Source organism: Elgaria multicarinata, chromosome 17 (genome assembly GCF_023053635.1).
Source record: "Elgaria multicarinata webbii isolate HBS135686 ecotype San Diego chromosome 17, rElgMul1.1.pri, whole genome shotgun sequence".
NCBI classification, from domain to species: domain Eukaryota; kingdom Metazoa; phylum Chordata; class Lepidosauria; order Squamata; family Anguidae; genus Elgaria; species Elgaria multicarinata.
In genome coordinates, this window is record NC_086187.1 from 27,401,515 (window position 1) to 27,424,321 (window position 22,807).

Below are 22,807 nucleotides of genomic sequence, written 5' to 3' on the forward strand. Positions count from 1 at the left end.
AACCACAAAGGAGTGAAGTGTGCTAATCCATTGGATGAAGTCCTGAGTTCATTACTGCTGGGGTACCAATGTGGATCTTGTGGATTTGCAGACGCAAGCACATGTTCAAATCGGCACACTACATCCTGGGACAGGCAAAGAGGAAATTCCGGCAGGACATCAGGAAGAACTTCCTGACTGTTAGAGCAGTACGACAATGGAATCAGTTGCCTGGTGAGGTTGTGGGCTCTCCCACACTGGAGGCCTTCAAGAGGCAGCTGGACAGCCATCTGTCAGGGATGCTTTAGGGTGGATTCCTGCATTGAGCAGGGCGTTGGACTCGATGGCCTTAGAGGCCCCCTTCCAACTCTATGATTCTATGAAATATAACACACAAGCAAAAGGAGAAAAATACTAATGAGGATGCATATATGCAACAAGGCTTAGCACCAGTTTCTCGGCTGTTCTCTTTCCGCAGAGAACACTGGGAGCTGCAGTTCTGTAGAACTAGGGTTTTACAAGAGACATCTCAGTATCTTCTCTAAACTACAACCCCCAGGATTTCTGAGGGGAAGCGATGATGATTAAACTGGCATAAAACCAATGCAAGTCTGGTGTAGCTGTCAGATCAGGCAAAAGTCACAATTATGTTCCCTCACTTCTTGAAAACTGAGCAATCTATTGAAGACATCAGGTTTTGGCGGGCCCTTGGCCAAGACACCTCCAATGGGTCCCCTCCCTCAGTGAGACTACCTTCTCACCTCCATGATCACTAGCTGGGATTGCTCCTCTTTCTGTTCACCTCCCATTACCTGTGCTAGAGTGAGTGACAGGTGAATTAAGCAGGTGAAGAGGAGGACCAAACCCAGGCGGCTCTGGTCAATGGGTCTTTGCTGGGTGTGGTCCCTCAGAGGTACCCAACCATACCTACCTTTGATGCTAGCCCTAGAAACCCCTCTAAGCTCTAGTTAGAAATGAATGCATCAAATACTGGTAAGGTAAGCGTAGATTGGGGCGCTTGCAGATGCAGGCCCGGTGCTGCCATAGAGGCAACTCAGGCGGCCGCCTAGAGCGCCAAGCAAACGAGGGCGCCGAACAGCGTACCTGGAAGCTGCTCTCCTAGAGCGGCTTCCGAGTGTGCTGTTCCAAAGCCGCTGCCCCAGCCTCCGCCCAACCCCAGTGTCCTGGCTCCTTCGAAGCCAGGATGCTGGGGTTGGAGGCGGAGGCTTCAGTATGGCGCGCCAAGAAGCCACTTCCAGGCGCGCCGCTTCAAAGCCTCTGCCCCACCCCCTAACCCCAGTGTCCTGGCTTCAAAGCCGGGAGTGGGAGGGAGCGGGCAGTGAGTGGGCGAGCAAGGGGGGAGCTGTAGCAGTGAGTGAGCGAGCGGGGGCAGCGGGGTGAGCGATGGGGGGAGCCGGAGCGTGTGAGCGAGGGGGGAGCCGGAGCGGCGAGTGGGCAGGGGGGAGCAGTGAGTGAGCGAGCGGGTGGGCAGGCGAGTGAGGGGGCGGTGAGTGAGCGAGTGGGGGGGCGGCTTCAGAACGCGCCTGCCTAGGGCACAATATAGTCTGGCGCCGGCCCTGTGCAGATGGATGGCTCTTAGTGCTCTCAGTCCAAAGGCATTGAGCAGCTGTTCGGTTTCTCCGTCCTTAATCTGTGGTAAGAAGATAGAAGAAGCAGTGGAAAAGCACGGGAAGGTTAGGAGCAGAAGATGACAACCCGTGAATCCCCTGTGAAATTCTGTGAAGGTGACTGGCCGATAAAAGCCTCTCCTGGAAACGCCCAGTATCAATTTGTTAAGAGCCCTGGTCTTCAAGTGACGGCTCAGGGCCCTCTCCTGGGTGGCAGCCTGAGTGAAGACAGGCTGCAACAGCAATGCTACCCCCCCCCCAACATATGGTAACAAATTAAGAGGTCATTCCCCAAATGCATGTTTGGGCTGAGTGGGTTGTCTGTCTGAAAAGGATGAAGAGGTCTGCGTTAGAATATCAGTCGTCATGGTAGAGGGACTCCCATTTTGTCTCTTCCTGGAAAACGGTCCCAATGGGAGAGCCATTCAGTTCATGTTCCAGGGAGCTTCTGGTCTCCACATGGAGAGATTTTGATTGGCTGCTGCAAAATGATCTTCCAATTGGAATGTGGGCAAGGCCAGTCACACGCGGAGGGGGAAGACATAGTTGCGGGGAAAGACGCCTGTTTTCAGTCCTATCTTTCCTCTCCACCAGCTAGGATCAGAACAATCCAGAATTTCAAGGACATCCCCTCTGCAGAAACTCAACTGGGACGGGTTTTCGGCCTTGAAGTTGAACTGAGCTTGAACAAATTTTGGCTTCTTGGGCTGTGTGAAAAAGACAATGAGATGAGGACTGAGAAGAAACATCTGGGATACCTGTCTTGGGGATTATGGCTGCTGATTGGTGGGAGATTCAGGACAAATAAAAGGAAGTACTTGTTCACACATGGGGGGCATAGTTAAAGTATGGAATTCACTACCGCAAGATGTAGTGATGGCCACCAATTTGGATGCCAAAGGGGGCGGATAACTTCCTTGAGGAGAAGACTATCAAGGGCTACTAACCCTTGTGTGCTATCTCCCATATCCAAGGCAGTAAGCCTGTGAGCACCAGTTGCTGGGGAACATGGGTGGGAAGGTGCTGTTGCACCATGTCCTGCTTTGTTGGTCCCTGGTCAACAGCTGGTTGGCCACTGTTTGAACAGAGTGCTGGACTAGATGGACCCTTGGTCTGATCCAGGATGGCACTTTTTATGTTCTTATCTAGAGGGCACCAGGTTGGGTTGTGTGTGCTTTGGAGAACGAAATACACTCATTTGGGAAAGACCTGAGGGAACAGCTGAGCACCCCATGCTTTACCTCTTGCATTTCTCCATTATCTCTGAGGAACAGCAGTCCTTTCTTGGCGATGGTGCTGGTTCTATAGAAATCCACTAGTTCATTAAGGGAATTGAACTTCTCGTCCCAGAGATGGTACTTTCCCTTTTTCTCTCTGAGTACTTTGAAGTGTACCACTTGACCGCTGTAGCTGTAACAGAGTGCAAAGAATTAAGTCAACGGGGATGAAAAGAGAGCTTGGAGCTACATGGGGAAAGTTTTTTTTTTTTAAAATCACCACCAGCATTGTTCATTGCATACATTCTGGATTAAGAATGTATTTGGACTCCATTATTGTAGAGCAGCCTTCCTCAACCTGGGGCGCTCCAGATGTGTTGGACTGCACCTCCTAGAATGCCCCAGCCAGCTGGCTGGGGCATTCTGGGAGTTGTAGTCCAACACATCTGGAGCGCCCCAGGTTGAGGAACGCTGTTGTAGAGTAAACAGGAAGCACAGAGTGCTACAGCTTCCTGTTCCTCTGCCACACGGCCTCCTCCAAAACACAACTTCTGTATCTTCGTTGCCAAGAAGGAGAGCAGAAAATCTGTTTCCTGGGTATATTATGCAAGCCATACAAATTTACATATATTTGCCTAATTTATTTTCAGTCTGTTAAATGTGAGAGGGATGAAGCCGGGGCCATTGCAGCATTGCCATGTATTTCAGTGGAAATCACGTTCAGTCCCTTTCCGAAGAAACTGAAGTTTCAAGTCTTGAGAACGAGGAATTTGCTCTATTTTTGTGTGGGGAAAGGTGAGATTCTCAGGGTTCTGAATTCTGCAGCTCATACTCAATTCCTGAATATTGTGCTCACGGAAAATACATGTTCTGTTATGGAAGGAACAGACTAGCACCAGCTGTTGAAGAACATTTCTGGAGCTTGATGGACTACATAGCCTTAGAGGAGAGAGACTTCTCTGTGGAGTGGTTTCAGGGGTCCCTGCCTTTTCTTTTAGCATAAACCTTGCCCCAGGATGACACATCTGGAGAAGATGGTGACCTGCAAAATGGCTCTGGAGATGCTCTGCAAAGTGATTTTGATGCATGTCGGTATCGACATAATCTCGGTCAACCTGCTGGAAGTTGTGCTAAGGCTTCATCCCGGCTGATTCATAGCTTGCCCCAGCTAGGTGGCAGTTGCCACACAGGTGCTGTGAATGACTGCCTCTTGACAACCAAGGAGTGCCAGACCCGTGGCCAGACCCGTCAGAAAGGATTACAGCCCTTCTGCCGATGGGCGGACCTCTCAGGGCAAAACTTAGTGTCATGTTTGCATGAGCAGGGACAACAACAAGCTCAGGATGCTGAGGCCAAAAATGAAGAAGGAAGAAATAGTGGCCGGGTTTTCATTCTTGCTTTTGTTTGGGTAAGACTTGAGTTTCAGTCTACGCATGAGAAGTCATCAATAGAGAGTGCTCGTAATTGAGTTGTTAGGACCTTTCCGCTCAAACCGCAGTGCCAATTTGCAAGCCGCTGTTTTTAATTTGGGGGGAGAAGTGACGACAGGAAGTTCATTGAATCCTCTCTGTGCACAGGATGTGCTTGCTGTAGGCTGAAGGGCCCGAGACCCAAAGCGCATGAGTTTGCAGGTGCGTACATGGTCTCCTCACTGCAGGAGAGTGGCAAAGCTGATGCACTTGGATCAGTCTTCCTTCAACCTGCTGCCCTCCAGATGTGCTAAACTACAACTCCCATAGCTGGCTGGGGGGTTATGGAAGTTGTTGGCCAACACTTCTGGAGGGCACCAGGTTAGGAAAAGATGTCTTAGATGAGTATATTTATTTATTTTATTATTTATTTATTACATTTATATACCGCCCCATAGCCAAAGTGCTCTGGGCGGTTTACAAAAGTTAAAAACATTAAACATTAAAAATATACAAAATTTAAAACCATCAAAAACGTAAAAACGACAGTATAAAAACAACAGTATCCATTTAAAAACAACAGTTCTGCCTTAAGATCTCTACCTGTAGAGACCTTAAGGCAGAGTGTGGGCAAACTTCAGGCTTGTGGGATTTACTTTGGGTTTCTTTTTTTTACTAGAACTCCAAGGTTTACCAAGCAGAGCCAGGTGCAAAACAGTGGCTCGGTATTAGGGTGACAGTGCCATACACTTCCAATGCAATCCTATGCATGTTTACTTGGGAGTAAATGCCATTGAATTTGTTGGTGTTTGCTCCTTAATAAGTGTGCACCATAGAATCATAGAATAGCAAAGTTGGAAGGGGCCTACAAGGCCATGGAGTCCAACTCCCTGCTCAATGCAGGAATCCACCCTAAAGCATCCCTGACAGATGGTTGTCCAGCTGCCTCTTGAAGGCCTATAGTGTGGGAGAGCCCACAACAATGATTCCATTGTCGCACTTCTCTAACAGTCAGGAAGTTTTTCCTGATGTCCAGCTGGAATCTGGCTTCCTTTAACTTGAGCCCATTATTCCATGTCCTGCACTCTGGGATGATCAAGAAGAGATCCTGGCCCTCTTCTGTGTGACAACCTTTGAAGTATTTGAAGAGTGCTGTCATGTCTCCCCTCAATCTTCTCTTCTCCAGGCTAAACATGCCCAGTTGTTTCAGTCTCTCTTCATAGGGCTTTGTTTCCAGACCCCTGATCATCCTGGTTGCCCTCCTCTGAACACGCTCCAGCTTGTCTGCGTCCTTCTTGAATTGTGGAGCTCAGAACTGGACACAATACTCTAGATGAGGCCTAATCAGGGCCGAATAGAGAGGAACCAGTACCTCACGTGATTTGGAAGCTATACTTCTATTAATGCAGCCCAAAACAGCATTTGCCTTTCTTGCAGCCATATCGCACTGTTGGCTCATATTCAGCTTGTGTTCTACAACAATTCCAAGACCCTTCTCGTTTGTAGTATAGCTGAGCCAAGTATCCCCCATCTTGTAACTGTTTGCAGCCGCTTCAGTACTGTATATCAAGTTGTCTCTGAGCACATGCTCAGACCCATAATTTGTGTTCAGCACCTGATATGAGCTTGCAGTCCTTTAACAAAAGAATCCACACCTGTTGCCCCCCCCCACCGCCTTTCTTTGTTTCAGCTAACCAATTTAGAAAGAAAACCCAAACCCAACATATTCCTTGTTGCATTGTTAAACAAGTGGAAATTGCAAACCATCCGGGGTAATTCCAGATGGAGGCCTCTAACAGTCAACAGGCGTTGTGCAGATATTCCATCTTGTTCTTTCTTAAAAGTTTCTATTTCTGGTAAGAAAAAGATGGAAGAAGTGTGGAAAAGCACAGGGTGGCTGCAAGCTGAAGATGACTTAGTTTGGACATCCCCATAAACTGGTTTTTTTTTTTTTTTAAAAAAAAATATTTTTAAAAATTTAAGCTTCCAACAAAATATGTCCATATTGTTCACATTAAAATCTAATGAAAGATCCCCTGCCCTGCTTTGACTTAAGTCCTCAGCTGTGGAAGGCAGCTGAAGCAGGTGGGGGTTTGGACTGGTACAGACACGCTGTTGTGTGACTGACGTCGGCTTTCTCTTAATGACTACAGCTTCAAGTGGCAACTTGCATGTGTGATGGAGCTGTGGCGGATCAAACGTCACAGAGAGAATTTTAATTGTTTCAGACACAATGGTGAAAAGCATGAAGGCAGCCAGTGGTGCAGCTAAGTAATCTTAGAGCCTGGTCTTAATGAACTTATGGGCTGGTTGGCCACTGTGTGAACAGAGTGCTGGACTAGATGGACCCTTGGTCTGATCCAGCATTAGGGCACTTCTGATGTTCTTATGTTCATCTTCAGTCAACATGGGATTTGCAATCCAACAGGAGGGCACCAGGTTGGGGAAGGCTATTAGATTCAGATTCAGATATTAGATGCATGTGTGCACTGATCCACACAACACTTCCAAAATCTGCTCAGTTACGGATGTCGAATGAGTTGTCCCTAGGTAGCAGGCAGCTTTTGTCTGAACCTGGAGGACAGGCGATTTGACTAAGAAGGAGACATCTAGAAATCCTTTCTGGATTAGCAAAAATGTCCCGGAGAAAGCTCTCAAATTGTTTCATAATGTTTTGAAAGCCTCAGGTGCAACCAGATGGAACAAAAAGAAAAGAAGCAATGAAGATGGACGTGATTGCGTTGTCCCTGTGAGATGCCCCTGCCTCAGCTCCCTTGCCCTGAAGATGAAAACTCCACCCTATCATCATAAGCTTGTTAAAAACAACACACACACACACACACAAACCTGGTTGCCTCAATGGGCAACAAGAGGTGGATTTAATAACTGCTGTTTCCCATCTTGGGAGAATGACGTCTAATGTTTAATACCCCCGTTTAAACAGAAGTGGTTGGGTGGAGAATGCAGTGATGTAAGGATTGTGAGATGGCCAACTTCTTGCCACTGACTTGCTCCAAACAGGCCGAGGAAGGATGGTTTGGCTCAGGTCTGAGAAACTGTGAGTGTACATGGAAACATCAAGATGATTTCTTTGGCCTGCTCCATTTGAGCAGGCTGGACAAAGTAAAGGAAGAGGGGAACCAGAGGCAAATGCCCTGCCTGAACATTTTTGGGCATCATCATCTCATGATGGTGATAAGAAGAGCCCTGCTGGATCAGACCAAGGGTCCATCTATTCCAGCACTCTGTCTACACAGTGGCCAACCAGCTGTCGACCAGGGACCAACAAAGCAGGACATGGTGCAACAGCACCCTCCCACCCATGTTCCCCAGCAACTGGTGCACACAGCCTTACTGTGTCAGATACTGGAGGTAGCACACAACCACTAGTACTAGAAGCCCTTGATAGCCTTCTCCTCCAGGAATTTACCCAACCCCCTTTTAAAGTCATCCAAATGAGTGGCCATCACTACATCTTGGGGTAGTGAATTCCATACTTTGACTATGAGCTGTGTGAAGAAGTCTTTCCTTTGATTTGTCTTGAATTTCCCACCAGTCAGCTTCATGGGATGACCCAAGGGTTCCAGTATTTTGAGAGGTAGCACGTAGGCTGTATCTCTCCAGATCTGCTGTGGGCCGGAGCCCTGAAATTCTCTTTCTTTCCTCGTTGGGCACGTTTTGGTACATGCGTCTTTTAGAAGCTGCTTTTCCTCTTCTGAAGCGACTCTGTTTGCCGTGTGACTTTTGCCAAGATAAATACACATGGGCCCTTGGACAAATTGAATCTAGCGTGAGAATGGCTGGAGGGTAGATAGAAGCCTCCACCAGGCCTAGCTCTGGAACACCCTGAGCAGCGAAAAATCTTGCTGACAAGATGGATTTTGTGCCCCTCCTCTTGTCTTCAGTGGGATTTATGCCCTTAAAATCTGGCTGCTTTTCCAGATGTTTCACAAAATGGGCGGTGGTCCCTCACACGTGGGAAATCAATAACGGCAAACCACCCTCCCTTGTGAGAAGAAAGGTAGCATGGCAGAAAGAGGGTTTGGCTAAAACTTTTTCCTTGATGTGCTAGCTTTCTTCTTGCAGGGGAAATTGTTCCCCAACTGTAGCGCGAAGAGGTACTGTCCATTCCAGCAACCTCATTCTGATGTATGCAGAGATCCAGCAATTTATGCCAGGTCGACATTGGCTTGCATTGCATCCAATCTCTGCTGAAAATTCATTGTACGTTGAAAACTGGGGCACGTCTACATTTATAACAGGGGTGCTGAACCCCAAGGCCACGGGCCAAATCCAGCCAGTTGACCAAGTTCCCAAGATGACCACGCTACTTTCCTTTGGCACTGCCCTCTTTCTCCCAAGCGCTGGGTTGTTTGGTGGTTTCCCCGCCTTTACGTGCTTTTCAGCCCATTCTAAAAGGGTGGCATGCCTCTTCCAAGGTTTAGCGATTGACAGTAAGAGCATTAAGCTAAAATATGCTGCTGTTTATGATAGTTTGGTTACGCACCTCTTGTGCCTTGAGCCTCACCCAACCCGGGAGAGCTTCTCTGAAATGCGATTCAACACTCCTGACTTATAACCTCCTTATTCCCATGCCGAGGGTCACGTCCAGAGAAGCCCCGAGCGTCATTCCATGTCTCCGAAGGCTCTTCTCTGCCATCTCAATTGATTCTGCAACAGCTGCTCCTATAACAGTTCTTCATGCTCAGCAGTTCCAAATACTCCTGGCCAATTGGGAGCGGTGCTGCGCAGGGCCTTCAATCTTCATGCGTGTGCATTTACACACACGGCGTGCGTGCTCCGTTCGGAAGACCTGCGTCGGGGTCTTGCTCAGATAGCTTCATCACACCAGGGTTATACTGTGCAATCACTGCGAATTGCGTGCAAGGGACTCCAAAGTTTTCCAAAGTTATAGTCTGCTTTGACTGTGAAGGACTCCCCTGCATCCTGCTTTAACTGTGCTTCATATATAAAAGAACCGACCTATTTTAATACCTCTTTAGGAGCGAATCTTTTGTTGTTTTCCGAGCGGCCACTGGGGGCGCAGGAGAAGGATTTGATATGTTTAAAGTACAACTTAAACAAATGCTTACCTCTGCGAAAGTTTTAAAGATAAAGACATCAAAATTGGCACAGTAATAGATATTAAGAGCCTCGTGTGGCGCAGAGCGGTAAAGCAGCAATTTCTGCAGCCGAAACTCTCCCCACGGCCTGAGTTCGATCCCAGCGGAAGCTGGTTCTCAGGCAGCTGGCTCAGGTCAACTCAGCCTTCCATCCTTCCGAGGTCGGTAAAATGAGTACCCAGCTAGCTGGGGGAAAGGTAATCACGGCCGGGGAAGGCAACGGCAAACCACCCCGCTATAAGGCCTGCCAAGAAAACGTCAGCGAAAGCTGGTGTCCCTCCAACAGTCAGTAATGACTCAGTGCTTGCACGAGAGGTTCCTTTCCTTTCCAATAGATATTAAGGAGGGCTTTAAGCATACCAAATTTGAATCGGATTGCATCATGATTTTTTTTACATTTCTCCCCCTTAAACGCTTTCCTGGTATGCAAAGGATCTTAGGAGTGCTGCCGCCTGGGGTGTGATTAAGTTAACAACAACAACAACGATGACAACAACAACAACAGCTTTATGCTATGGGGATAATTCGAGGGAAACAGGTACGTGGGATGCAGCCCTTTGTGTCAAAACACATTTGCTTTGCTTTCTACTTGGCACTGGTTACTTCTGGTACTGTAGGACATAGCAACACAATTATATGGTACCTCCCTTTATTATTTTAATATATGTTTTTAGATTGCACAGATAAAATTATGAATCCAGGTAGATCCACAGTGTCATGAGCAGGGGAGATGCTGTGAGGCTATGATGGTCTTTCAAGCCAAATCCATCAAGAGAGAGCGAGAGAGAGAGAGCGAGAGAGACCTCACAAGAGCAACAGGAGCTACCAAGGCAATAGGGCAGGTGTGGGCAACTTCTGAAGATTGGAGGGGGGCATTCTGCCCCCCAGAATCCACTGGGGGCTGGACCCTCTTCCAATGCTACTGAAATTTCCACTGCATTGGCTAACACGATGGACAACAAAGTAGTGATTTTGCACGAAAACAAAGGAGGGCTTTAAGCATACCGAATTTGAATCGGATTGGGTCAGCCGTTGATTATTAATGATTTTTTACATTTCTCCCCCTTAAACCCTTTTCCTGGTATGCAAAGGATCTTAGGAGCGCTGCCGCCCGGGGTGTGATTTAGCTAACAACAACCACGCTGACAGCTTTATGCTATGGGGATAATTCGAGGGAAACGGGTACGTGGGATGAAGCCCAGAGTTACAACCCGAACAATGACACCTCGGGGACACAACAGAGGACACCAGCGATGTTATTTCAAAAGACACCCCCACCCCGTCTCCTCCTGAAGTGTGTGTGTGTGTGTGTGTGTGTGTGTGTGTGTGTGTTTCAGAGCAGCATCCATCCTGGGTCGAAGCTTGCATCATTTCTTTTGAACTGGGGTGGGATAAGCAGCAAGCAGGTGCTCTCTCCAAATAGGTAACTGATATGGAGGAGATTATGGAGGAGACGGAGGGTGTGAGGTTGGCAGAGGGAAAGCTGAGCTCATCTTCTCCCGGCTCGTGACTCCTCTGGGGCTGCTTTTTATACCGTCTTGCTCTTGGCGTTGAAAGCTTGGCATGAGGGAAGATCAGTTTGAACTTGGAAGATTGGTTTGAACTTGAATGTGGACCAGGCCCGGCCCGGCCCGGCCCTCCTGGGCATCTCCTTTAGCAAGGGAACAGCGTCTTGGGCGCGCCGTGCGTGGCAGTGCCAAACCTGTCATGGCGGGCTCCAGAGGTATTCAGGAGGCACTGCGCAGCACCAGATCACAAGCTGAATATGAGCCGACAGTGCGATATGGCTGCAAGAAAGGCAAATGCTATTTTGGGCTGCATTAATAAAGGTATAGCTTCCAAATCGCGTGAGGTACTGGTTCCTCTCTGTTCGGCCCTGGTTAGGCCTCATCTAGAGTATTGCGTCCAGTTCTGGGCTCCACAATTCAAGAAGGACCCAGACAAGCTGGAGCGTGTTCAGAGGAGGGCAACCAGGATGATCAGGGGTCTGGAAACAAAGCCCTATGAAGAGAGACTAAAACAGCTGGGCATGTTTAGCCTGGAGAAGATTGAGGGGAGACAGGATAGCACTCTTCAAATACTTCGAAGGTTGTCACACAGAGGAGGGCCAGGATCTCTTCTCGATCCTCCCAGAGTCCAGGACACGGAATAACAGGCTCAAGTGACGGGAAGCCAGATTCTGGCTGGACAACAGGAAAAACTTCCTGACTGTTAGAGCAGTACGACAATGGAACCAGTTACCTAGGGAGGTTGTGGGCTCTCCCACACTAGAGGCCTTCAAGAGGCAGCTGGACAACCCTCTGTCAGGGATGCTTTAGGGTGGATTCCTGCACTGAGCAGGGGGTTGGACTCGATGGCCTTGTAGGCCCCTTCCAACTCTGCTATTCTATGATTCTATGAAAATAAGCAAGAGGGGGCGGGGCAGCTCTTAAGTGGGGGCGTGCTACACAGGTGGAAGGAGGGGTTTACTCCTGTTGTGGGTCACGATATCAAAGGAGCGAATGGCTACTTGAAAGGGGCAGAGGCCATTTTGGCTTTTCATGGAGGGTGCACAGATGTTCTGTGGCCATCCTTTGCACTGCAGTAAGAGAGCTCATTTGCCGACTCAGCGCATTTTTCTGGAAGAACTGCATCATTCAAATATTTTCCTGGAACTTGGATGGATTTTTCCCTGGAGTTAGGAGAAGCCACACCTTACAGGGAAGCCCCTCCGGCCTTGCAGTTAGAGAGCCTTGGCAGAGGAGGCAAAAAGGAAGGGAGAAACATCAGCCCCGTGAGACAGCCAGACATCGCCTTGATCTACAGAAAAGAGCTGTCTTTCAACAAGGGTGTCTGTTATCCATTATCCTTTCTTTTTTAAAAAATTTTTTTTGTTGAGTTAAGATGAGGCAAGAAAGAGCCTTCAAAGCTCCAGGCTCGGAAGAGCACTTGTCTGCAGCTCAGAGGGCAGCTCACCGGGACAAAAAACCGGGGTGATATCTGCTTGGGAAGAAGGCAAAATTGCAGCAAGTCCAAAGGCTCGATCCTGGAGATATTCAAGATTAAATTGCAAAAGAGCCGTGTATTTTTAAGAGCAATGGCTAAGGCTTTATTTCACACAGGGGTGCGAAACCCGGGGCCAAATTGGAGCATCCTGGGATTCCAATCCAGGCCAGGTTTTCCCAGTTTTCCCAAAACCTTGGATAGCACCTTCAGAGTTCTGGTTTAACTCTGAAGGTGCTATCCAAGGTTCTGACTGAAACCTGTTGTGGATCCACCGCCCCACTGACATCGGAGCCAATGGCCTCCACTGTATCGTTCAGTGATTTCCAGCTTTTCCATTTTTTCCCCACATCCTAAAAGGTTGAGGTTCCTCTCCTAAGGCTTTGCTCCTGGCAGGAAGAACTCTCAACTAAAAGGTGCTGGCGTTTTAGACCCCTCCTCCTTTTGCCTTCAGCCCCCCCCTGCCCCCCCGATGAGGTTCTCTGAAATGGAATTTGGCTCTTGAGCTCCAAGCCCTAATGTATTTTATTTATTTATTTATTTATTTAAAACATTTGTATCCCGCCCTATATCATTAAGATCTCAGGGCGGCGTCCAGATAAAAGCGTCCAGTATAAAACAAATAAATATACCCAGCTAAAAACAAATTAAAACTTGTAATACTCCAGAATAACTTTACAATCCAAATAATTATATAACCTGATCAGCCCAGGTAGAATTGGTGACTCAATCAGGAATGGAGGGATTTCTGAGAATGAACCAGGTCTGTCCTGAAAACAATAATGTGGGTGGGTGGAATCCCCCCCCCCCGGCCTTTCTCCTGAAACCCCCTCCCTTTAAAGGGCTTTGATGGATTCCATGTGCAGCTGGGTTGAAATGCACTTCCAACATACATAGTGTTGATGCACTTGCTAGTTCTGTTGGAGATACCATTGCATGTCCTTTCAAATTCATTCATTCATTCATTCATTCTCTCTCTCTCTCTCTCTCACTCACACACACACACACAGGCCTAATCTACACCAAGCAGGATATTCCACTATGAAATCGGTATATAAAAGGCAGGAGCCACACCAAGCAGGATATAGCGGTATGAAAGTGGCATATGGTATGTGTTAATGAGGCCCAACAGTTTTCAGTGTACTTCAATACCACTATAAAGCAGTAGTGTGGCTCCTGCTTTTTATATACCACTTCCATAGTGGAATATCCTGCTTGGCGTAGATGAACCCAGAGAGAGAGAGAATTTGGAAGGACATGCAGTGGTTATTATTATTATTATTATTATTATTATTATTATTATTATTATTATTATTATTTCTTACCGGCCTCTCCATTTTGATCAAGGCGGGGAACAACAGGAAATATAAAATACATAAAACTGAATTAAGAACATAATATACATTGTTAAAACATCCTAAAAACATCGTAAAATCCCCCTGGATAGGCCGGCTGGAAGAGATCTGCAACAGAACTAGCAAGTGCATCAGCTCAATGCATGTTGGAAGAGAGCTCCACTTGTACCTGCCCCCAGGGATGGAAATTAAATTGACTGATGTCAAACATGTTTGGAGGAATTTCAGGTGCCTGTAACCTTCCTGTGAGTGGTGGTAATTGCACCTTGTCTGGAATGGAACTATGAAACGAATCCTTCAGTGCCCATGATCACCTGCTCAGCACCTCGGATCAGCCTGCAGAGGTTTGGAGCCTTCTGATAAGATGGAGAAATTAGGAATGCATCTGAGAAAACAGGACTGGGTTTAGCTGAAGTTGCGAGATTCACATCTGTCTCACAAACAGGAAGAAGGCAAAAAAGAGGTGTGTGAAATGGCGTATCCTAGGGGAAAGTGGAGGGAAATAATCCCCCCTCTCTTAGAATGCAAGAAATGAATATATTTATCTGGATTATTGATGGTCACCCAGTGGTTGGTTGACAAGAGGTTCATGGCAGACATCATATAATGTTGGATGATATTATGTTGCACTCTTCAAATACTTAAATAGGTTGTCACACAGAGGAGGGCCAGGATCTATTCTCGATCCTCCCAGAGTGCAGGACACGGAATAACGGGCTCAAGTTAAAGGAAGCCAGATTCCAGCTGGACATCAGGGAAAACTTCCTGACTGTTAGAGCAGTACAACAATGGAATCAGTGACCTAGGGAGGTTGTGGGCTCTCCCACACTGGAGGCCTTCAAGAGGCAGCTGGACAACCATCTGTCAGGGATGCTTTAGGGTGGGTTCCTGCACTGAGCAGGGGGTTGGACTCGATGGCCTTGTAGGCCCCTTCCAACTCTGCTATTCTATGATAATCTATGATGACTTAAGAACGTTAGGACAGCCATGTTGGAACACACCAAAGGCCCATCTAGTCCATCTTACTGCTCCACACAAGGGCCAACTAGATGCCTTTGGGAAGCCCACAAGCATGGGAGAAACCACTCTCTGGTATAGCTGCTCTCTGAGCTGTTTTTGCAACCATATTGCTGACCGTGTTCATTGTTTCACTTCTAATCTGAGCCCGTTCCCGTTTGTCTCCATCCTGCTTAAAGTGCAGAGCCCACCAGAAGGGGACAGAACATCCCAGCTGTCGTGTGAACTGTGATGTAGTGCTAGGTTTTGACGTGCAGGCGCCCAGAGTCCAAAAGTTGCAGGTGGCTGTGTGGATCCATATCAACCAATTGCTTCTAGGAGTTTTCATCTGCTAGAAGCAGGTCTTTTGTGACACTAAGGGGCTCTTCATTGCCCATTCAAGACCACCCCGAAATACTTTGCATCACAACATGGGACAATATATGGTTGGTGGGGAATATTCACTCTCCCCGCCAAGCTACAGTGAGGGTTTCAACTCACTCAGGGGGAACAGGGAATTCAGAGGGGGTGGCAGATGATTTCACTGTCCCTGCTTATTAAAAAGTGTCCGTGCTCTGTCCTCGGGTACAATGAAGTGGAAGTATTACAGGGCTCAGCCCCAGGATTCTTCTGAATATGAAGATCAGCTCTTAGAAACAGCTCTGTGCATTTAATGACGTAATTGAAACCTCTTGAGCTTTTGTAGTGCGTCAGGAGCGCCCTCTAGTGTTCTCAGGTAGAGCTAACTACGGCCTTTTTCATCCAAGGCAGTTAAGACTAGGGTGACCCTATGAAAACGAGGACAGGGCTCCTGTATCTTTAACAGTTGCATAGAAAAGGGAGTTTCAGCAGGTGTCATTTGTATATATGGGGAACCTGGTGAAATTCCCTCTTCATCACAACAGTTAAAGCTGCAAGTGCCCTGCCCTCTTTTAAATCTGGTCACTCTAACATAGCTCCTGCAGCTTTAACTGGTGTGATGAAGATGAAATTTCACCAGGTTCTTCATATATACAAATGACACCTGCTGAAATTCACTTTCACAATTGCCCATCATGGCAGCAAAAACTTTGCTGTGACCCCTCTGTACCGATTTCGCAAGCCGCTTTTGGGTTGTGACCCACCAGTTGAACCCTTCCGATTTATTTTCACGGAATTTTTGCCCTTCCTGCAGACTGGCACCGCCCTGCTCAGGGTGTTATCTGCGAAAGCTGATAATGCAGTTTTCGCATCGGTGCCGTTTCATAGTTTACGAATCACCAATTTATTTATATATTTGGATTATTGATAAGCCATCTTCGAGGGCAAGCCCTCCTACGACGATGCATAGTAAAGTCAAACATAAAAATCCATATGATAAAACCACTAATTACTTTTTTAAAAAATCATGCACACACTCACGTGGCAGCAAATAGAGCTTTATCACACCAGCGTTATACTGTGCAATCACTGTGAATTGTATGCAAAGGATTCTGAAGTTTTCCACCTTATAATCTGCTTTGATTGTGAGAGCTTCAGCTATTGGGCAGTATAAAAATGTAATAAATAAATAAATAAAGTACTCCCAGGCATCCTGCCTTAATTGTGCTATAAAGCCAAAAGATTCACCGTATTTAGCCCCTACTTTTTGAGCGTATCTTCTGAGCCGCCGCTGGGGTCCAGGAGCAGGATTTTAAAGAAATGCTTACATCTGTGTAAGCTTTAAAGATAAAGACACCAAAATTGGCACAGAAATAGATATTAGGGAGAGCTTTAAGTATACCAAATTTGAATTGAATTGGTTCATCCGTTGATTTTTAATGATTTTTTTACATTTCCCCCCATAAACTCACTTCCTGGGATGCAAAGGATCGCTGTCGCCCAGTAGCAAAAACAACAACAACCGTGAAAGCTAAGCTCTGCGGGGATAATCCAAAGGAAGCAGGTACGTGAGATGAAGCTCATAAAGGTAAACAACATCACACAAAGCTCTGTATTGGTTGCATTGCTAACTTGACTTACTTCACAGAAATGGAGAAATCCCCTGGACTGCTCTCGCTCTCCCTGATGAGAAAAGCTCCCCGGAACTGCCGCTTTAAGAGAGCCTTTTCGGCATCTTGCCTGGAAATCTTGCCGGAGTACCACCTGGATGAGAGCGCCAGATGATGGAATCAGAGGTAGGACTGTCATCTGACCAGAAAAAAACCCCACAACTCACACAGCCTGGTTGCCTTTACCAACAGCTTGGTTGGCTGGAAAGAAGCAGGTCATTAGAATCAGGGCATTAGAATCTGCTAATGTTGACAATCGAGCCCAGTGTTGCAACTGGGACAGAAGTTCAGGGCCCCAAAGCACAGATGTCCCCAATGTGTAGGGTAACCATATGGAAAGGAGGACAGGGTCCCTGTATCTTTAACAGTTGAACAGAAAAGGTAATTTCAGCAGGTGTCGTTTGTATGCATGCAGCATCTGGTGAAAGTCCCTCTTCTTCACAACAGTCAAAGCTGGAGCCCTGTTGTCTTTTGTATCTGGTCAAGAGGGCAGGGCTCCTGCAGCTTTAACTGTTGGGATGAAGAGGGACTTTCACCAGGTGCTGCATGCATACAAACGACACCTGCTGACATTCCCTTTTCAATACAACTGTTAAAGATACAAGAGCCCTGCCCTCCTTTCCATATGGTCACCCTACCAATCTGTAATACTTCCGTTCTGAAGCACACCACCCACATTTCCCTTTCCCCTGTCTCCTTCTTCCAATCCATACTTTACAGCTGCTTCTGTACTGCTGAAATGTTAGAGCAAAATACGGAAGTTTGCCAACCCTGATGAAAGAAAGAAAGAGAGAAAGAAAGAAAGAAAGAAAGAAAGAAAGAGAGCCATGTGCAAGTTTGTGTTTTTACTCCCTTAAATCATGGCACCATCATTACTATAGGAATAAACCAGAGCCTGCTTTCACTGCTAAACACATTTATTTCAGAATAAGCAGGATCTACACTGCTGCTTTATAATGGTTTATAACAGTATTGACAACTGTTGGGGCCCAGGACACATTCCATATACCGTTTTCAAAATGCTTTCAAAGTGTTATATCCTGCTTGGTCTTGATCTGGTTGTAGAAAGGGTTTTAAAAGTAAAAATAATAAAATGAGCGATGCCCAGCTGGCCACCCCTGGACTGTAAAATGTGTTTAAAAGTAATAAGGAAGAGTGTTTTGGCAACTAGCATCGGCCCTGGTGTACTCAGCAAAGGAGTCTGTTTGCTGGTGTCCGCATCATTTGTCATGTTCTGGGCGGTCCTTTGAAGCACCTACCACCACCACCTGTGTAGGTCTGTGTAGCCCTAGCTGCACTGGTACTTTGTATTAAAGCAGCCTTCCTCAACCTGGGGCGCTCCAGATGTGTTGGACTACAACTCTCAGAATGCCCCAGCCTCTGGCTGGGGCATTCTGGGAGGTGCAGTCCAACACATCTGGAGCACCCCAGGTTGAGGAAGGCTGCATTAAAGGAAGAGCAGGAGCTACTTACGGGTGAGGTTTCATCTTGATGTAGTTTTTGGGGACGAATCCTTCCATGCCAAAGAGTTCTGCTTTGTACCAATTCAGGTCGTCTTCCATGTTCAGGATCTGTAGACCCAAAAGAAGGAAAGGGGAAGGTCAGAAGTCAGGATGAGGGATCTTGGGTTGGGAGGTAACTCCTGATGGGCAGGTTGAATCCTGCTCTTGAGGAACTCCAGAGGAGAAGGTTTACTTTATTTTTAAAAATCCGTATAAGCTGCTTTTCCAGAGCTTAAACAGAATAAAGTTTACAGCTGTGGTTCCAACCTTTCTTTCTTGATCTGGTCCACCTTTCAAGAGTATCATACGGAGTACAGAGTTAATGAATGTAAAACGCTTTAAGTCCTTTGCATAAGTGCTACATAAATATGAATTCTTTCTCTTCAAGTATAAGCAAATCCTTCTGATGCTGAACATGGTGTCCCCATGGCGACAGGATGGGAGCCAATATAGGGCTACTAAGAAATAAAAGGAATTATCAGCATGTGTCAGTGCATCACAATGTATGTAGAGCACCAGACCCAAACCTTAACATGCTCCAATGGGCCCAATCTCCCTGCAAATAGAAATATGTGAACTACACAGATGTGACTATACCGATGTCGGTAGCCCCCTGGACCTCCTCAAAGTTGAGCATCACCTGAAAGTGCAAACTAGAAAGCCGAGGGTTGGGGTGGGGAGAGATGGGTTTGGTCTTGTGCCTAATTGCGTATAACATCGTGGAATGAGGTGTGGCTGGCTAGTTGTAACCCTGAATAGGAGCACTCCATTTTGCAACATTTTGATGTACGACCCAGTTGTCGAAACTGAAATTGGCTGGTTGGCTGCCTATCAGTTTGGAAGTGAAACAGGTCTGCTTACAAATACAGGTGTGGTTCCTACATCTCCAGGGAACCCCCTTGCTATGCAGAAGTATATAAGCCTGTAAGCCAGGGAAAAGAAACATGCAACAACCCCCAAGTGAGGGATCTATGAGCATCCAGGATGTAGGGAATGTTGATGGCCATTGCGCCTGTACATCGGGGTGGGCAAATTGTGGACCTCCATAGTTTTGGCCTACAATTTCCATCAGCCTTAGCCAGATTGGCAATGATGGAGGATCATGGGAGTTGTAGGCCAAAAGATCTGGAGGGCTGTAAATAATGATGGCAAAAGCAGCAGAGGCAGCGAAAACAACCATAATGTCCAGGGTGATGCACAAAATACAGAGGTAGGCAATTACTGTCATGCTTTGCTCAGGGGCTCCCTGAAAGTATGTGGTGAGTCGATGTGTGAAACAGGATGCTAGACCGGGTGGACATTTGGCGTGATCCAGCCAGACAAAAACAGGCTAGTAGTTTTTTTCTTGTGCTTTGCAGGGCAGTTCAAGCAGCGGAGACCAGGGCTTGAACCTTTTTACAGCACGGAGGTGACTGCTAACCATTCTCACCTGCTAGTTTCTATAGACTGTGATGTTGTGAAAGGCAGAGGAGCAGAGCTGGATAAAAATGTGGGCAACCCTGGACACACACCTTGCCCATCATAGTAAACATTATGAGTATTGGTGCTGTCTGTCGAGGGAGAATTTGGAAGGATTAACAGTACATGACGGCATTTGGGGCAGGCAGGGGCACAGCACTCCAAGCAGGGATGCAGTGCCCCGCCCAACCCCCTCCCCTTGATTAGCAGGTATTCTGCCACCCCTTTCTCCCTCCTCCCTCTGAGTTTAGCCGCAATCCTCACAGTAGCTGGATGGGAGATGGATTTTCCCAGCAATAATCTATAGTTGTGAAGAACTATCGCTGTTATAATGCAAAGTCTTCGGGCTTCGTTTGGCCTTGAATGGACAGTTGAGACCCAATGGCTTTATAAGAGATGTAGAGATAAAAACTCCTATAATTTGTTGAGTTGGATCAACTGCTGCTTAGCCTCTCCTTGGGGATGTGGCTATTTATTTATTTATTTATTTATTACATTTTTATACCATCCAATAGCCGAAGCTCTGTCCTAGTGAGTGCCTGCATTTCGAAACTTACCATTACGCCTCTGGTCCCTTAGAAAGGCAGATGCTCCGCTTGCCTTTCCGGTTGAGTTCCCACCCACCCCGTGTGTGAGAAGCAGCTCGCTCAGCTACAAAAACAGGATCTGAGATTTCTCTGGGGACTCCCTGGGCACCATAGGGCTTGGTGCAGCAAAAGATGTTTCTGGAGGACCCGTTGGTAGGCAGTGGCAGGGGCTGATAGCAGACTTTCAAACAAAAGAACATTACAAGAGCCTTGCTGGATCAGACCAGGGGTCCATCTAGTCCAGCATTCTGTTCACACGTTGGCCAACCAGCTGCCCATGAGAAATCCACAAGCAGAACATGAATGCAACAGCACCCTCCCACCCATGTTCCCAGCAACATGTGTACATACTGCCTCTGATCCCTGGGGGTAAGCTAGTAGCCACAGATAGCCTTCTCCTCCAGGAAATTATCCAACCCCCTTCTAAAGCCATCCAAATTGATGACCATCACCACATCTTATGGTAGCGAATTCCATAGTTCAGCTATGCGCTGTGTGAAGAAGGACTTCCTTTTATTTGTCCTGAATCTCCCACCCATCAGCTTCATGGGATAATGACCCCATTGGGATCTAGTATTATGGGAGAGGGAGAAAATGTCTCCCTATCCACTTTCTCCACACCAGTCTATGAATTAGTGACTCATCCATGATCAGAGGAGGGATTATGGATTTTCTATTATCTGTGATGTATGTTGAGAACATCGTTATCCATCAATTGAAAAATGTCCCCACCACTCTAATTCCTCCATTGCTGTCTAGTTAAATCAGCCTCCCCAAACCTGGGGCCCTGCAGATGCATTGTACTACAACTCCCATCAACCCCATATTCGGGAAAAGCTGACCTAGACAGTACCAGGGTGGCCATCACCACATTCTGCACAGAATTCCTGCGGGGGTGGTGGAGGAATGGTATCGGCCACAGACTTTCTCACTCTGAGAATCTCACATTTCATTTTGTTCCTTCTTTTCTCTTTTCAAATAAGCAAGTTTCTAGTCCTCAACAGCTGCAAAAGTCAGCTTAGTGAAATCTCCAGAGCTCAGAAAGTTTCTGAGTGGTTGGGCGGGGGACAGGCGTGCTTGTCTGCCTTCTGTGGCTCTTTGCATCTCCCCAGACAGAGCGGGATCAGAAGGAATTGTGCAAATATATGCTACTTTGCTCCCGGTGCATAATTTGGCCTGGCCATCAGACTGGTGCCAATTGTAGATTTATTTATTTCACAAAGCACCGAGGACATGCTGCCACCCTGGATATTGGTTTGCTGCCCCCCGTAAGTGGCAGACATACCTTCAGCGTGTCTCCCTTCTTGAAGGCGAGTTCGTCCCTTTCGTCAGCCTGGAAGTTGTACAAGGCCACGGCCTCCATCCTTGCGCTGGTCCTCCTCGGGTCCAAGAGTGGCCTCGAGAGATGTGGCCCGTGCAACAGCCTCCGGGCGCGTCCAGCCCTCTTGGCGTTTTGCAACCGGACTCTCAAAGGGCGCTTGGCAAAATCAGGGAAGCCTGGCGAGAGGTTTCTTTTGAGAAGCGCTGGGTCCAGTTTCTCAGCTCACATGCAGAGACCCTGAAGTTTTGCTTCCTGTTTCTCAGGCCCAGAGATGGTTAAGTCAGAGAAGACGGAACGAATTGACGTGTGAAAAAGAGACAGGAAACTTATTTGAATACTCTTGCCTGTGGGGCAAACACGTGGGCAGAGAAATGCACCTGCAGAGAGACCCCTGTCCTTCCTCGCAGAGGGGAATTCCTACTCTTCTACCAGTGGGACTAGGGTTGCTAACTTTTGTTTTCACTGGCCCCTGCTCCTGGGCTGTTGAGAGCCACAAGACCAGCAGGCAAGAGGAAGTGTGTCCATCTACTTTTCTTTTTAAAGCTTGATTTGCTGATTTCTGCAGATCAAACTGCTGTAAAAGGCACAGGAGCAGGCCAGTTCCTTCTTCTGGTCAGATGGCAATCCTGCCTGGAAAACTAATATGTTGATAAACCACGAAGACCAGCATTATACCTATTTAGCTGCTGGTCTTGGTGTGGACACCAGAGGGCAGGCATCTCCCAGCATTGGTTATTGCCATCTTTGAGGTACATGAAAACTCTCTCTGCAGTCAGGATGTTAGAGGATGGAGCCTGGGAGCCTGGTGACTCATATTTAGGTGGGGCAGGGAACCTGCTCTGGGTTTCAGTCTGATTCTTAGTCTGATCCAGCATGACTCTTCTCACGTTCTTAAAGTGCTGAACCCTTTCCTCAAAATGGCTTCTGCATAGCTCCTTTAGAGTTCTGACTTTTAATGCACCACTCCAGTGCATTAAAAAGATGTCAGTGAATCCCTCAAATTCAGCTTTCCCAGAATGTAGATGATGACGAGCTATAAAGAGAACAGAAAACATGGTCTTCCACCTGTAACTGTCCCACGGGTTCTTTTTATTTATTATTTAATTTATTATTTATTTTTTACATTTATATCCTGCCTTTCCTCCAAGAACCACAAGGTGGTGTACATGATCGTCGCCCTCCTCTCTGTTTTATCCTCACAACAACCCTGTGAGGTAGTT

At 47.1% G+C, this 22,807-nt stretch overlaps 1 protein-coding gene across 4 annotated transcripts; it reads right to left on the reverse strand.

Annotated features, from left to right (window-relative positions):
- Positions 1–1,942: 1,942 nt before the first annotated feature.
- On the reverse strand, positions 1,943–21,629 carry GRAP (GRB2 related adaptor protein). 4 transcript variants are annotated; one of them, XM_063143079.1, is made up of 5 exons: positions 21,552–21,629; positions 18,193–18,290; positions 16,691–16,813; positions 2,849–3,017; positions 1,943–2,305 (listed from the first exon to the last, which is right to left on the reverse strand). In XM_063143079.1, exons 1-5 carry the CDS (start codon positions 21,627–21,629, stop codon positions 2,129–2,131), a joined length of 645 nt encoding a protein of 214 aa, XP_062999149.1. In that variant the 3' UTR covers positions 1,943–2,128. The 4 variants fall into 4 exon arrangements, with proteins under 4 accessions (XP_062999149.1, XP_062999148.1, XP_062999147.1 ...); XM_063143078.1 differs by having other exon boundaries at positions 1,943–2,308; XM_063143077.1 differs by having other exon boundaries at positions 1,943–2,314.
- Between the last annotated feature and the right edge of the window lie 1,178 nt (positions 21,630–22,807).

What these genes read in the sequence shown, in the direction of transcription:
- GRAP (XM_063143077.1), bottom strand. Translation starts at nt 21,629, where the DNA reads ATGGAGGCCGTGGCCTTGTACAACTTCCAGGCTGACGAAAGGGACGAA. An exon ending in ATCAAGATGAAACCTCACCC is followed by an intron (nt 16,814 to 18,192) that starts GTAAGTAGCTCC and finishes GCTCTCATCCAG; the next exon opens with GTGGTACTCCGGCAAGATTT. An exon ending in ATAATGGAGAAATGCAAGAG is followed by an intron (nt 2,315 to 2,848) that starts GTAAAGCATGGG and finishes TTTTTCACACAG; the next exon opens with CCCAAGAAGCCAAAATTTGT.